Source organism: Hippocampus comes, unplaced genomic scaffold, assembly GCF_001891065.2.
Source record: "Hippocampus comes isolate QL1 unplaced genomic scaffold, H_comes_QL1_v1.1 scaffold68, whole genome shotgun sequence".
Lineage (NCBI taxonomy): Eukaryota > Metazoa > Chordata > Actinopteri > Syngnathiformes > Syngnathidae > Hippocampus > Hippocampus comes.
This window is the reverse complement of record NW_017805625.1, coordinates 5190371-5205780: the sequence shown is the minus strand read 5'-3', so window position 1 is coordinate 5205780 and position 15410 is coordinate 5190371. Positions and strand designations below refer to the sequence as shown.

At 41.7% G+C, this 15410-nt stretch overlaps 1 protein-coding gene across 1 annotated transcript in view; it reads right to left on the bottom strand.

The window, feature by feature from the left end:
• col7a1 (collagen, type VII, alpha 1) overlaps positions 1-15410 on the bottom strand; it is a 54400-nt gene that overhangs the window by 10089 nt on the left and 28901 nt on the right. The window contains exons 72-104 of the mRNA XM_019881299.1: positions 14339-14464; positions 14051-14260; positions 13934-13969; positions 13536-13580; positions 13320-13436; positions 13153-13224; positions 12977-13021; positions 12576-12611; positions 11094-11129; positions 10516-10560; positions 10362-10394; positions 10191-10253; positions 10029-10064; positions 8869-8949; positions 8703-8771; positions 5456-5491; positions 5281-5340; positions 5149-5193; positions 5039-5074; positions 4337-4372; positions 4201-4260; positions 3980-4105; positions 3821-3892; positions 3701-3736; positions 3570-3629; positions 3418-3462; positions 2168-2203; positions 1978-2013; positions 1615-1671; positions 1458-1529; positions 766-837; positions 603-638; positions 407-487 (exon numbers count right to left, since the gene is read on the bottom strand). Coding sequence (XP_019736858.1) covers positions 407-487; positions 603-638; positions 766-837; positions 1458-1529; positions 1615-1671; positions 1978-2013; positions 2168-2203; positions 3418-3462; positions 3570-3629; positions 3701-3736; positions 3821-3892; positions 3980-4105; positions 4201-4260; positions 4337-4372; positions 5039-5074; positions 5149-5193; positions 5281-5340; positions 5456-5491; positions 8703-8771; positions 8869-8949; positions 10029-10064; positions 10191-10253; positions 10362-10394; positions 10516-10560; positions 11094-11129; positions 12576-12611; positions 12977-13021; positions 13153-13224; positions 13320-13436; positions 13536-13580; positions 13934-13969; positions 14051-14260; positions 14339-14464 — 2052 coding nt within the window. The remainder of the gene's footprint in view (positions 1-406; positions 488-602; positions 639-765; positions 838-1457; positions 1530-1614; positions 1672-1977; positions 2014-2167; positions 2204-3417; positions 3463-3569; positions 3630-3700; positions 3737-3820; positions 3893-3979; positions 4106-4200; positions 4261-4336; positions 4373-5038; positions 5075-5148; positions 5194-5280; positions 5341-5455; positions 5492-8702; positions 8772-8868; positions 8950-10028; positions 10065-10190; positions 10254-10361; positions 10395-10515; positions 10561-11093; positions 11130-12575; positions 12612-12976; positions 13022-13152; positions 13225-13319; positions 13437-13535; positions 13581-13933; positions 13970-14050; positions 14261-14338; positions 14465-15410) is intronic.

Here is a 15410-nt window from a genome sequence, read left to right as displayed (position 1 = left end):
CTGCTGGGGGGCACAGAGAGCTGGTGTTTAGTCAAAGGGGATGGGGGGGGGGTGCTTTGGTGTCTTGCCAACATGTACGTGGATAGTAATTCACTTTTTGTGCTCACCATGGGACCTTCTGGTTTACAGCTGAGAGACTGACATATTTTGTATTATTCAAGAGGAAAATAAGAAAAAGGATTCCCTGGAGCCGCACTGATTACAAACAACATTTAATTAATTCCTTCTTAGCCTATTCTGGGCCCAAACACTTTGTGGGGAACTTTGTTATTGTGTTTGGTAAAATGTATATTCATCATCTTCAGTCTGATCAATTTCATGCTGTTATGCCGTTATTAATGGCATCATCCACCCCTGACAGATATTTTACGCTTGGAACCGCATGTCACAAACTCAGTGAAAGTACCTTGATTCCTCTCATACCAACGATACCGATCTCTCCTTTGTCGCCCTTGCGCCCGAGCAGCCCGTCTTTTCCGGCCAACCCCTGCAAGAAGTAACAACGGGCACACTCTTCTGTTGTTCTGCTCGCTTTGCAGAGCCCAAGACACCACAGTGACAAGGCAGAATTGGAAATATACTTTGCACGTAAGGAAACCTACCGCTTCACCAGGCACGCCGGGCGGTCCTGCTTCTCCCTGCAGAGGAAAATTACAGTAATTAGAGCAAGGAGATGATGATCTGTACCAAGAACTATCAGGCTCCGCTATTAATTCCACCGCAGTTCCATTATAATGATCATCCGTGCAGAGCGCCGGGACTTGCCTTCTGTCCACCAGGACCGCGAGCACCAGGGAATCCAGTGGATCCTCTTTCCCCAGGTTCTCCCCTCAGTCCCTGATCAGCAGTGCATCGATAGAGAGTCAGATGACGAAGATTAAATGCAACGTGGGCCACTTTGATTCAGGCTTTATTGACGAGGGGGCGAGGGGTGTTCATCGAGTTGATCAAAAGTTTCAATTATAATGTTGTGTTGCTTGCATGCAAGTAGAGAGCACAATCGAAAAATGATACACAGAAAAAGAATAACTTTGGAATCGACACTGGAAAAGAGCCGTGAGAAGAATACAAATCTTTTTTATATTTGCCCCTAACTTAAATCTCCTGACGTCTTTCACTGAGAGCTACCTTTGACACCCATCTACATTTTATTACTTTGTCCGTAACCATTACATCCATTTGGGAATAATCATTGAACCTAATTATCCTCATCCCACCTAACGATTTTCAAAATATTCAAATGAATGAGAGGTCTTATCTGTCAAGATTTACCGATGCGCCAACGTTTCATGCCTCACAATAACGTACATGCCGGATTTTTTTCCACACCACCCTTGAATATTAGAGTGGGGAATATTTTGACTGATGTCCACACTTCAAGTTTAGTTCCGAGTGGATGATCTGATAAAAGACAAAAATATCTGTCGGTTTTTATTGCACGTTGTTGACACGCTCACCTGCTCCCCTGGCGGTCCCTCTTGACCTTTGGCTCCTTTTTCTCCTTGCACACCTTTGGGCCCTCTGTCACCCTAAAATAGAAAGACGGGAAAATCATTTTATAGAGTTGAACTGAACAATAGGAAATTATTTTGGTCAGTAGTGTGATTTACTGACTTGTTCTCCTCCGCTGCCCTTTTCTCCAGGAGGTCCCCCAATCAGCATGGTGTCCCCCTATGATGTACAATATTGCAGTAAACATCAGACGCGCAGCCAAATCATCAAGATGTTGCTAAATATTTGCAATGTTTCACAAGTGAACCCCCCGCTACATTAGCATTAAGTATTCATAAACTCTTAATGCACTTCATGAGGATTTTTTTTTTTTAAATCTCCTGAAGCAGTCTATATGTCTTACGTCCTAACATTCCATTTTTTTTTCCCAGAGTGTTTGATTGGATTTATGCATATGAAACACTGCAGGAGAGCGACGGGCAAACCACCGCAGTGGCCGCATATTAGACATTAACATGCACGCACCTTCTCTCCTTTGTCCCCTTGCAGGCCAGCGTCTCCCTGAAAGCAAACAACAATAACAACAAAAAGAGCAAAACATTTCATCCTGTGACGTCGAGGGGATTTAATTCACATGAGCAGAATGCTTATGGGGTGATGCTCGCATGGTGACATGAACAAATGGGAAAAGGGGTCGACTGTCATTAGTATTCACCTTCTCTCCCCGAACACCGCGCACCCCTGGTAGACCCTGATGGATGGGGACGCGCACACACACACGCACACACACACACACACGCACACGCACACACAGACAATTATTCAGAGCTTCACAATGAAAAGCATCATTTCGATTCTTCTGCTGCTTATAAAAGATTACGGATTTGAAATGATTGTGATATACGGCATTTTTTGAAAGCAAAATACATAATAGCTTTCTCATAGCAACAAGTCCGCCGTGTTTGCAGTACTTATGCTCAATAACACCAATTTGCTTCCCGATCCAATACGGTGTAAAATTCAAACTGATATCAGCGATACTGAACTGATACCGGTACTTTTTCCGATCACGTGGCTGGTAAAAAGGAGTTTACAAATGAATCATAACTTGACAGCGAATTCGTGACATCACACAAATTTATTTATTTTATACTAGGAACTATAAGAAGGTAGCAGAGAGACACTTGCTGTTTTCTAATACCGGATGACTCCAATTAAAATTGCTCGTAAATATTTAATTGAACAAACGCATGCTACGATGATTTGTCAATACCAACATCTGAAAAAGTAAAATCACTTAATGGCTTTTGTTCACTATGTCAGAAGATAGACTCATGCAGCTCCAGTATTTGTAGAAACACGTCTTTATTTATTACTTATTTCATACCTTCATGTTATTATTATTAATCAAACAAAAACACATTACGACATACTCACATAAACAGATGCACACACACACACACACACACACAAACACACACACACACCTACCCCTTCGCTCACACAACATATGTATGCTCACTCAAAGGAATGCAACTGAAGTGCTATTTTGCTGTCGGCAATTTGCAGTAAAGAAACACCGGAGACTGGATGCAACCAAATAAATAAAAGCATCTGGAAATTTAATGAGAGTAATAATAATAACTCAAGGTGAGCACAGAACTCATGCAGACGTAGTGACATTCACGTCTACTTGTAAAGTGATAGGAAGCACTGGAGGGGCTGCTCTGTCTGGATTCGCAACGTTGCACTATTTCATCATGCGTGATGTTTTCCCCGATGCTTGTTCGCAAGGAAACTCAACCTTTTTTTCTTGAGCACTAACTCAAATTTCCATTGCAATTGGACCAGCGCCCTTTCAACCCCGCAGGTTTCCTTGTACTTTCATCCTGTATTAGAGTTACCACTAAAGTTATGGCAGCAATTCTCACTATTGTCAAGAAGAGAAACAATTGATGTACTCACAGCAAGCCCCCTCTCGCCATCCAAACCCGGGCGTCCCTCTTCCCCCTAAAACATGGCCAAAAAAAAAAAAAAAAAGAGGATACACAGGCACATCAGTGCGTATGAGTGTGAGGTAGTTCTACGTTATTCTATTTGGATAGCTGAGGTCTTACTCTGGTTCCTGCGTCTCCCCTCTCGCCTCTTGGACCCGTCAAACCGAGTCCAGTTTCACCCTGATCAAATAAATGACATGCATGTTCGAAAAAAAATCTCACTGGACAACAGTGTGTTGGATCGTTGTTACCTTGTCTCCTTTGAGCCCGTTTATACCAGCGGAACCCTGGAAAACATATTTTTTGGGCTGAGCTTTTCTTTTTTTTGTTTAAGTTCAACTGAGTTAACTTAAAACGGGATCTGAACTCACAGCTTGCCCAGGAGGCCCAACAGGACCAGGAGGACCAGCATTTCCCACCCGTCCCGGAAATCCTTGGAGACCCTTAAAATAACAACTTGCTATTTCACAACAATACCAAAGATATTTACAAAGTAAAAAAAAATAAAATAAAAATAAAACTCCACTTACCCTCTCTCCGGGTTGCCCAGATGGTCCGGGATCACCATTTTCTCCTCTCAACCCAGGAAGCCCACGATCGCCGGACTTCCCCTGCAGCCCTGGAGGACCCACTGGACCAGGAAGACCTGGATCTCCCTTGTAGTTAACAGACAGTGCCAGTGTTGCGAGTTGCTACTTAAACCGAAAGATTGGTGTTTATCGCGCCAATAATGTTAGATGTGTTTACTCACCTTTAAACCTTGCGGTCCAGCGTTACCTGCAGGACCTAACATTCCTATGCCCCTTTCTCCCTGCAGCACAAATGTGTCACTGCTTCCACTCGGATGATATGGAAATTTGAAGGAAAAAAAATAATAAACAACACACCTTATCTCCTTTTGGCCCAGGAGGACCTTGTTTCCCCTGAGGGACAAGCAAAGTAGAATATGTGAACGTGAATACCAACATCAAGTATTTAGGAAAATAAATTAGAAAAAAGCTGCATATACAAAAAATGAAATATCAACAGATTTTTTTTTTGGTTTATCTTGGAATAATATTTAGCACAACAAATCATGCTGTAATGTAATGACTTGAAATTCAAGTTTAAATTGGGGAGGGAAAAACGTTTTATACTTTATAAAAACAAACAGTAATGACATAAATTGAATGCAAAGAAATGTATTATTGTAATATTGGCCACATTTTGTTTTCAAATCAATAGACAATGTGCTGCTTCTTCTCGTATCTCTGCCTTGGCCACCTGGGGGCAGTATAATATAGCCATGTGGATATACATCGAGATGTCTGCCCAGTAAGTCGCAGCAATAGTAGTCTTTCTTCACAGAGGATAAATAATGTATGCTTAGGATTGCTGTCATACTATTGGTCTACATGTGTTTGTGTTCAAATATGTGTTGCTTGAAAGAATATGACACCACAACGCCGATGCTATTTGTTAGCCCATCACTGGCGTTTCCCATTTATGTATTAGCATGAAGCTAGCAGACTTTAAGGTAAAGTAAGTAACATGGTCGTTTTAAATACACACTATGTAAATCTGCAACTAGAAGGAAAAATGATACTCACATTTTCTCCCGGCTGACCTGCTTCACCAACCTCACCCTAATAATAATAATAATAAAATATGCCAGTGAACAATGTCAATTACAACATACCCTGCATGTGATGTCACTCACCCGTTCGCCTCTGATGCCAGCGACACCTCGGTCTCCACGGCCACCCTGAGTGACACAAGTGACCAGTTTAGAAAAGGACATTCGTTCAGAGTGTCCTCAAGTCTCTGGCAAGGATGAGGTGCTCACACTCACCTTTTCACCAGGTAGACCTCGCTCTCCTGGCATTCCTGGCAGCGTTTGCCCCGGGAGACCCTGTATTGCAAGGAAGCGTTACATTGAGGCAAGAATCTACCCTTTTTGATTTAATGTTTACCAAATCAAGCGACAATTTTAAGTTTCGATAACAGTTAAGGCAGACGTGGCTCACCTTCTCTCCTTTGACACCAGGGGGTCCTGCTGTAGCCTGGTAGGGAGAGAGAAAAAAAAGTGAAATAATATGGTAATAATTACCTGAGAAGCACAGTGCGGTACTTTTTTTTTTTTTTTTTAATGAATAAAAGCTTTTTCATCATAGCTGTGGGAGATTATTTGAGCATTCCTTTCTTCTTATTCAACTCCGGAGGTGATAATTGTTGCAGCCACTCCAGTTTGTGTGTGTGTGTGTGTGTGTGTGTGTGTGTGTGTGTGTGTGTGTTAATACAACTATTCAGTTTTACATGTTCATTGTTGGAAGGCTTTGATGCCTCACTTTCAAGAATCAACCTGCCATTGCTATTTTATGATCATGGGAATTTCAAGTTTGGCTAATATCGTGGTAAAGCTTTTTCACATGAAAAAAAAAAAAAAAGTTGCACAACCCAAGGGCGGACCACAATCCTCCCAGCTGTATGCTCTCGGAATATTATCTGCGGTGTGTTTGGGGGAATGAAGTGGAGGTCCACGGCGGTGAAATGGGTGTCGCAGGTAATTTATCAAACTGTTGAACTGCCTGACAGCGTTCCGGTGGCTCTGTCCAAGGTGCTGAGCCCGAGGCGCTCATCTGTGAGGAGGCCACTCAACACACTCGTCACGGGTCATGTCGGCAGCACAAACAAGGGGAAAGACTGATACCACATTAAACTGGAATAGAAACTACCGCCTGACAATTCGCATTCACTCGCCGGCAACTTAATAAGGTACTCGTGCAGCGAATGACATCTAATAGAAGGGATTTATTGACACTGTCCGGATTCGTTTCACAATATCCATTTTTTGTGATTGGGGTTTGATGTGTCTCGAACATTTGGGAATAGATAATTAACCAAAATTTGACACCTCTCGGTAGAATGATGAGCTTGCGTTTCTAATACCGTGGCTGGTGAGTGTCTAGCATTGAAGCTAGGGCACAGGTGTCAAACTCAAGGACCCCTGGGACAGATCCAACCCAGGGCATCATTTTATGTGGACCACCAAAGATAATAAAGAGCGCCTGTCGCATGCTCATCTCACAAAATTACCAACACCAGTCTCACCCGCCTATGTTAAAAAATAGCAACCACCACAGAGTACCACAAAGTGGTACTCAATGAAGGGGGTGCCGAAACGTGATAAGGAAAACACGGTTGCCTTCACAACTTGTGACAATGGAAACCTACTGATTTACATCGTATTCAGGGGTAGAAATGGATGCTACACAAACGTTTTAGCAACCAACCAATTTCATACTGAAGGATTGCAGTTGTCAATCAACATCAATTGTATGCCTCTGCATGCATCGCAAAGTTGGCCAGAGTGTGCTCTCAAAATGGCACGCGTGAGTGTGTGTGCACGCGGCAATGCTGCAGGCAGGCTCTGATGTTTTTGATGGCTTGTGGCTCAGGCAGAGGGGAATCAATTGCTCCAGCCTTTTGAGAAAATGATGACGATGTAGTACTTTGGTATGAGTCATTTTACAACGAGACGTATGCAGCTAACACACTTCCTGGTGGAAAAATGCCAGGGGCGTGGTTCTGATTTCAGGTTGATTCATTTTATAAATACAAGAACGCATAAGTATATTCCTGTCCAATATTCCGTCTATCAATGTTTCTGACCTCGACTGTCATTCTTACTCTGCTCGAGTTTAATTTTGAGATCCAATGACAGAATTAGAACTAGTCCAGGCCAATCCCCCCCGAAAAGATGTCAGCAGCCATTTAAATGCAGAATGTCAAAAAACTGAGCAAGGCCACCATTCTCCCGAGTCAGCTTGCAGGTTAAATGAATACCGAAGCATCGAACATACGACAACAGCAGGCCAGGTGGGAGACAGAGATTTACATGTTATTTGTCAGGACAAAGACATTCCGAGCCACCAGATGTGTTGTTTGTGTGTCATCCAAGCTCGGAATTGTGTTTTGGCAACACAATGCAAGGCAGCTTGTGACACTGGCCAACTTTCCATAGGCCATCGAGAAATTCTCATTAGTGGCAGGGCAAATTGTCCAGGGAGTGATGCATGGCTGAAGCTGAACTGCACATTCATGGCTCATCTGTTTGTATTTGGATGCAGCAAGTAAATGAAGCACAAACAAAGCAGCTGAATGCACAATACAGTACGCTGGTGGGAATTGTTTGGGCTCTGAAGCTACGGAATAATTAAACAGTTTAATTTGTCATATGCAAACACTACCGCCTGCTGAGATGTAAGCAGATATTCTGCTGTGTGCCCGTTCAAAAGGTTTATTTCTCACTCGTAACCGGTGCCCTGTTGGAGGGCAGCAGGAGCTCGGACAAGTATGGACCACATCGTGCTTGGCTCCAAGTGGGAGGAAAACACGGCCTACTGCCGTTTATAGAGGTAACACATCACTGGGACAGTAATTTGATTGTGGTCACAGTGCTCGGGTGTAATTTCATTTTGGCAGCATGTGACTTTGGCTCACTAAGCAGTGTGAAGTAATAAACCGGCCATAGGTGCTACAAAGTAATGATGACTATAAACAGGACCTCTATTACAACCAACAATTAAACTATTTACTTGAAAACTTAAAAAAAATAAATAAATACTGGTTGGACCACATAAAAGCTGAAACTAATCATTTGAATCATGTTACAACCTAACAAAAAAAGTATGTTTTTTTTTTTTTTATGGAAGCTTTGTACACTTTTGGCAACCAGATGGTCTTTGAGTTCAAAAAAAAAAAATCAGAGAAGTCGACTTACAGATTTCAGTGGAGAATCACTAATACAAAAACAAGAAAAAAGACAAAGTCCCACACGTATTGAAATAATGATGTGTCTGTCCAACTGAAGTCAAACTGTCATGCACATCAATATGCAATACATTAATACACCGAATGAGGCCCTGTGCTCTGAACGCGGATCATTTGAAAACTTAATGTCATGGCCAGTACTGTGTGCACAGCACAGCGAACTGTTGGGCTCCAGGCCAACTTTAGAACTTTAACAAAACATAGAAGGTTGACTCATCATCATCATCAACATCAATTGGACAAACAGCAGCAGCAGCCAGGCCAATGGCCCCCTGAAGGAAGGCCATGAAGTGCTGTGCATCAAATCAAAACGATCTCCGCAGGATCCTAATAATAGCACCGCGGAGGTGCCATTTTGTGACTTCGGGCGGTAAATCATCATGCCGCTTGGATCTTGCCCAATATAATCTAGCCGCAAAAACTCCTGCAACATATTCTCACCTTTCCTGGAGGACCGCTGTCTCCCTGCTCCCCCTTGAAGCCTGGCTGACCTGGAGGGCCAACTATGCCCTGTGAGGATTAGAAATAGTTAAGTGAGTGAAAGTTACAGAAATGACACGAGCACACATGCGCAGTGCCACACATGAACACACACACACAAACAAACCTGCTTCCCTGGCAATCCAGGTAATCCATCTTTCCCAGGCACTCCATCTCTTCCAGGTATACCAGGCTTCCCTGCTTCACCCTATGAAGTGCCAAATGTTTATTTTATTTTTTGCTTGATAACTCTCTGTATCATTTGTACAGCTGTCATTGTTTGGTCCTACAGCACTAATGGTACCCTTACATTACGTAAAGGCTCTCTGCATTTATGTGTCATGTCCGAAAATGTTTGTCATTGCAATACTACTGTGAGGCAAATTTTTTGTGTTTTTTTTTTTTTTTTACATATCCAATAAAGATGATTCTGATTCAGTCATTTGGAAATGTCACATTTACATGTAGTAAAAATAAAAAAAAATATATAAAAAGTTCACATTTAAAAAAGAATTCTGATCTCATTACAGGAACCGACGAAAAAAAAACCCAACTAAAAATTGATAGGCACTTAGGCTCTAATCTCGTGTCATGGTCATTTCGCAGATGTGCGCAACCGCCCAAAACACCCACTAGCTGTGCTGTCCAGTAAGATGATTCAAAATACAATAACTCAGATGGTTTGATACCTGCTGTTTATGAATGAAATACGTTGCCTTGGAGGAGCTGTCCACCGTGCGCCATTTTAAGGCATGGTCTGAGCAGGTGTGAGATTTCGATCGATTTACTGTCACCAAATTGTTATCTCCAAGATGACAGCCCACCCAGCTCGGTGGTGACCGGTCTGATAAATTGGCCAACAAGGGCAGCGACTTTTGCACCGATACGAAAATCAACATGTGCACCATGGCACAGAGAGTGCTTTGTTTGTTCCTTGGTTTGAGAGAGAGAAAATATTCAAATGTGCTTTGATTTTGGTTTGCAGAACAAAGTGCATTTTATTTTATGAACCAACTTATTTATTTTGTTTCACTGTGCAATCCACTAATTCAAAAGTACACCGTAGCAGTCCGACACTGTAAATAAGTATTATTATTGCAAATGTCAGTGAAGACTCGATTAGCAAACATAATGCTCGCTGCGAGATTAACTGGGAAATTAAACCAAACAAGCTGGAACACTATTCCTGGCTGTTATGCGTAATTAATTACGGAGTTAAAAACCGTACATGAGTTCATCGCTAAATACCACAATGCAGTCGCAGCGTGCTCAACGCTGCGTACTTACCACCTGCCCTGATAAGCCTGGAGGACCCTGTGGACCCTGCGGGAGGAAATAAATACAGCAGTATGACAAAATACACCAACACATGAGACTTTCGGAGAATTTCATGAGGAAACATTGAGCATTTTGTTTAGAGTGACAAGGTCGCCGTTAGGAAACACTTACCACAGCTCCTGGAGGACCCGGGTTTCCTGGCAGGCCAGTGCTGCCTTGGGCACCGGGAGGACCCTGCAAAGAAGCTGATAAACTCACTCGAACTCTCACTTGTTATGTGGATGCTCCTGGAATACTGAAATAAAATCCGCCAATAAAAAAAAAAAACACCAGATGTCCTACCTGAACCCCTACGCCTGGTTCGCCTTGACCACCCTGTGGAACACATTTCACATCATTTTATGACTTCACTCAGTGGGAAATAATAGAGATATCATTTTCGAGCACAAATATTCTTTGCTCTGCAGCCGAGTATTTGAAAACTGAGGGATCTCACCTTCACACCCGGTGGACCGGGAAGTCCATTTGGACCTAAGGAGCCCTGAAAGGAAGATAAATTGTAAACACATGAAAAGTTGGTTTGCAAAGGTGGAACCAGGGCAAGTGTGTTCTTCCTGATTGTTGAACAACTTGCACCATTCATCCGAAAAGCTGCTCCAGCTATAATTCTTCTTTTTCTAAATTGTGCGTATGGGTGGAGTTTTCTCTCTTTTGGTATTTTTACAGATGTGCTCAGAAAACACACGTATAAAGAACAAATTCACCAAAATTGCGTTAAACCACCTCAGACCTGCTTTCAGCTGGACTAAAGTTTTGATGTGTACTTTCAGCCACCACGATGCAGGTGCACTAGGGACCGGTAAATGAAAACGCCCTTGGTCGGCTGGAATGCACAACATGGCGCAGCACGGTTTGCCAAATTCCCTAAAGACACGAAAGGAAGCTTGTACCGGTACCAAAATTAAGATGTGTCAGTTTTAACGCTGTCTACAAAAACAGAGCACTGTATTTTGCCGTTGGTCGTTGCTTATTTTAATACCCATGTGTGTGCGCATATATTTGTGTTGTACTTACAGTTAACCCCCTGATGCCAGGCTCTCCTGGATTTCCCTAAGAGCGAAATACAAATAAAGAACACATTATTGTATGACTATTAGAAAATACTCATAAAATGACGAACAATAACTGACTCAATAATAAATTAGAACAAAGCTACATATGTTAAAAGAATCTGTTCAGAGGCGAAGATGACTTGGTAAAACGTAATACACTTTCGTGACTGGAAAAAAAAATTCTAATAACTTGAAGTCATAAAAATATCTGACTTACAACAGGCGGGTCAGCATAGAGGAGGAAGAATGTCAACAAACAAACAAACACTTTGAGATAAGCTTTTCAGTATTGCAAGAGGGGAAAAGCCAAGAGCAAGCTCAGCATGCCCAATTAGCAGAGCTAAGCAACAACAACAAGACATATTTGGACTGCGCCCAAATGGAAGCAACATCCCCCAAACACAGAAAGAAATACTAAATCATAGAGGTAAGCTTAGCAAAGTCTGAATGTGAGCTGACTATGATTGTCATCTCGTTAAGTCTGTGATGCTTTACATATTTAAAAACACACACACAAAATCAGTCAAACTTCAAAATAAGTGAGTTGGACACCAATGGCTTGGGGACAAGTGCGGTCGACATTAATATTTCAAGAAGAACCTGTCACTTTCGGAGCTCCTTCCAATACAAATGGAAAGATTAAAGAGGTGAAATCTGTCTGCGAGGAACATGATGTGCACGGCTCAATAATAACCATGTCTAGATTGCCCAGGGAGGCTACAAAGTCACATTTCATAGATGGAAAATCTTGCAACTCATTTGCACCCAATCGTGCAAGTGCTAAAACTGCGGAATTGAGAGTAAGGAATTAAAGAAGAAGAAAAAAAAAAAGAGTTCAACTAAAGCGGCTGCTGAAAACTGAATGCAAATCCTGACTGACTAAAAATCCTTGGAAGCTTGAATATTGGCATCATGTCTACATCACATCTATAGGCATTAAAATATAGACAGCAAGGTCAATAATAAATCTTATCGTATGTAACATTGGGGTTTTTGTGTGTGTGTGTTTTACTTTTATATATATGGAGTACTTGTCGAGTGCAAGATAAAGAAAAAAAGTCGGACCGTCAAAGCTCATGTGTGATATTAAACTATTAATAGAGATGAAAAAGAAGGACATTTTCATTCTAATTATCGTTAGTTTTATGAATATAAAATGTCATTTCACTCAGTTATTGCTTTTTTTTAATCATTTTCATTTTTTATTTATTCTTGGAAAATGTTTTTTCAATTCTAGTTTTAGTTATTTCTTTAATTTTGTTAACCCTATTAATCTTGTTCTATAAGTGTTAATATGTACAACAGACAATTTTTACCATTCAATTAATTGTTGAAATTTAATATTGGAAATCTACAAAACATTTGAGTACATTCTTGTGTTTAGTGTTTATTTCCGGTGTCAAGTGGCAGTCTTAGCCTCAGTCCCTTTCCTTGGTTTACTCACCGGTACTCCTCGAGGTCCAGCCAGCCCCGTTAGACCCTGCTCCCACATAGATGGAAAGAAAATAAAAGATTGTGAAGGAGTGATTTTCACGGCTTGGCAAACAAAGCTGGACTTGCAGTAATCTCTCGAGACATTAAAGTGTCCATTGATTTTAGAATGGCAGCAAGAAAAGTACCGTTACTTGGACAATGTCTTTTTCTGTGTGTTTACGTTAAAAAAGAAGAAAATAAAACAATATGGCAGTAAGCATTTTCCATGTTATCATGAAAATCGATGTGCTTTATTAAGGAGACACGGACTACAGTGAGCGGTCAAAAATATATTTATGCTCTATTGTTTAAAGAAAAAAAAAAACCAAAACGTTATTTCAATCAGTACTACTCCAACTTTCCAGTACTTACCGGTTTCCCATCCTGACCAGGTTTCCCAGGTTCTCCTGCTAGTCCCTGAAATGAAAACACACATATTACTCCGAAAACCCCCCAACATATTTTCATTCATAAAAGGGCACAACAGACTTTAGATTGAATGTTTGACCTAAATACTTCTCAAACGCGAATTAGAAATGGCAGCTCACCTGTGAGCCATTATTTCCTTTCTCTCCAGACTCGCCTCGTCCTCCTTTATCACCACGAGGTCCTTCAAATCCCTGTGAGTCCCGATGACACAGCATTTAGAGACGTGCCAAGATGAAATGTGGCACAGCCGGACAAGGCATTTAATTCTATTGCACGTAAATCTTACCCGGTCGCCTTTAGCTCCCGGTGGCCCAGGCTCACCAGAGTCTCCTTTCGGTCCTGCAAGTCCAGGAGGGCCTCGGGTGCCAGGTGTCCCAATTAGTACTGAGTCCGCAGATGCACCCTGTTGTTAAAAAAAAAAATGGAGGCTGTGTACCGTACGTTTTTCATGCTTAATCAATGTTGAATCTCCGGGGTTAAAGTGCAACAACAATGAATTCACCTTTTGACCAGGTGGACCAGGCAGGCCCGTAAGCCCCAGTTTACCCTGATGAAGGAAACATATTTTTAGAGTTCGATCTTAATGGGGTAGGTTGCAATTAAAAGCAAACCAAACAAAAAAAAAAAAAATCCACTTTTTTTATCATATTTATTTAAACAGTCATTATGACTTGATATTAATACATGATAAATATGACATATAAAAACATAAGTTGTCATGGGCTTCTTATTTGATCTATAAGAAACCCCTGTACTCCTACCAAGTCACAATGTCTGTTTTTCAAATATATGAAAAAGCGATTTTTGGGGTGGGGGGGTTATTGTTTTGCAAACCCGCCCCTTTCCACCACTGGAGTGTGATGTACATACAAGTTAAATCCATCAATTTATTTCACTTACAGTATCGCCTCGATCTCCCTTCTCTCCTCTGTCACCCTGACACACACACGTGCACATTATTAGCAAAAACATCTTGCGTCCAATGCAAAAGCCCTTTTCCATAATGTTCTGCCTTACCTTGTCCCCTGGTCTCCCAACCTCTCCGAGCTCGCCAGCTCGCCCCGGAACGCCGGGAATTCCCGGCTTTCCTGGCTCTCCGGCTGGCCCTGGGGGTCCCATCGGCCCTTGCTCTCCAATAGCTCTCCCGGGAGGCCCAGGTATTCCCACCGGACCTCTCTCTCCTTGATCCCCCTTTGCCCCCCTGTCTCCCGGAAAGCCACGTGACCCCTGGTGTCAGGTGAATAAAAAAATAAGCATTTGCGACACTCCCCCTTGATTCTTAATCATTATCCAAGTTGTACTTACATCTGAGCCAGATGCTCCTCTCAGACCGGCCTCACCCTTGTTTCCTTTTTCACCTCTCTCTGCCTTCACGATTGGAGCGGTCACAGCGGTGTCCTTGCTGTCCACAACTGCTTTCAGGTCAGACACCTGTATCGACAGTATCACAAAAGGCGATGAGAGTGTCTGCAAAATGTGCCGAAATTGTGATTTCAGCCAGTGCATTCAATTCCGGCAGCTTGAAAATTGCTTGTAATCAGTCTCCTTTGTGCGACTTGTCTGCTGTTGAGTTGAGAAACAATTTAAGGTGGCGGAGTAGGTTAAAAGCAAATTTTGAGGAGAGAATTGGGACAGAAGCTCAGAATAATACAATTTTGCTCACAGGAACTGATGTTATGTGATGTTAAGAGTCAGAGCAGCCGACGTTACGGTTCGTCATAGGAATGGTACAGTACAGAGTTATGATGCTCATCAATGACCAATTATGGTCCAAGTCACCAAGCTTAATCCAATCACTGCACAACCCGTGCATCACATTCTTCATTTTCTCTTTTGACCCTTAAAGCTCAGCCAACCCAATTTAATGAGTTTGAAGAGCTTTTCACGCACATAATTTGGTTGGACAAGACAAAGCACTGCTGAACAAACATCACCCTACAAATCGAATTGATTTTCACCGATAAATCGATTAAAGTGCAATATTTTAAAGTTGCTGCAAGTGAGGCCTCTTAATTAGTTTGTAAATTGACAGTATGATGGTGTTTTTGATGACTATGTCTGTAAAAGTTTCTGGGTTGGAATCTTGTTTCAGTTTTAAAGTAAGGCAAGGCACCTTTTTTTTTCCTTTCTTTTATTTACAGCGTGTAGCACATTTCAAACACATGATACGAATACGAAACGAATTTAAGACATTTAAAAAACAGAGGAATTAAGACATTTACAAGTAGAGAAATATAAAGCAGTCTATTAAAATTATTGAAACAACGTACAGCACAAGAACATGATTTTGGAAAGATCAAATGTAGAAACGCTCCAAAAAAACCTTTATTGTAGGTATGAGGGACAAAATCGGTTTAAACCTTAATTTAAAAGCATT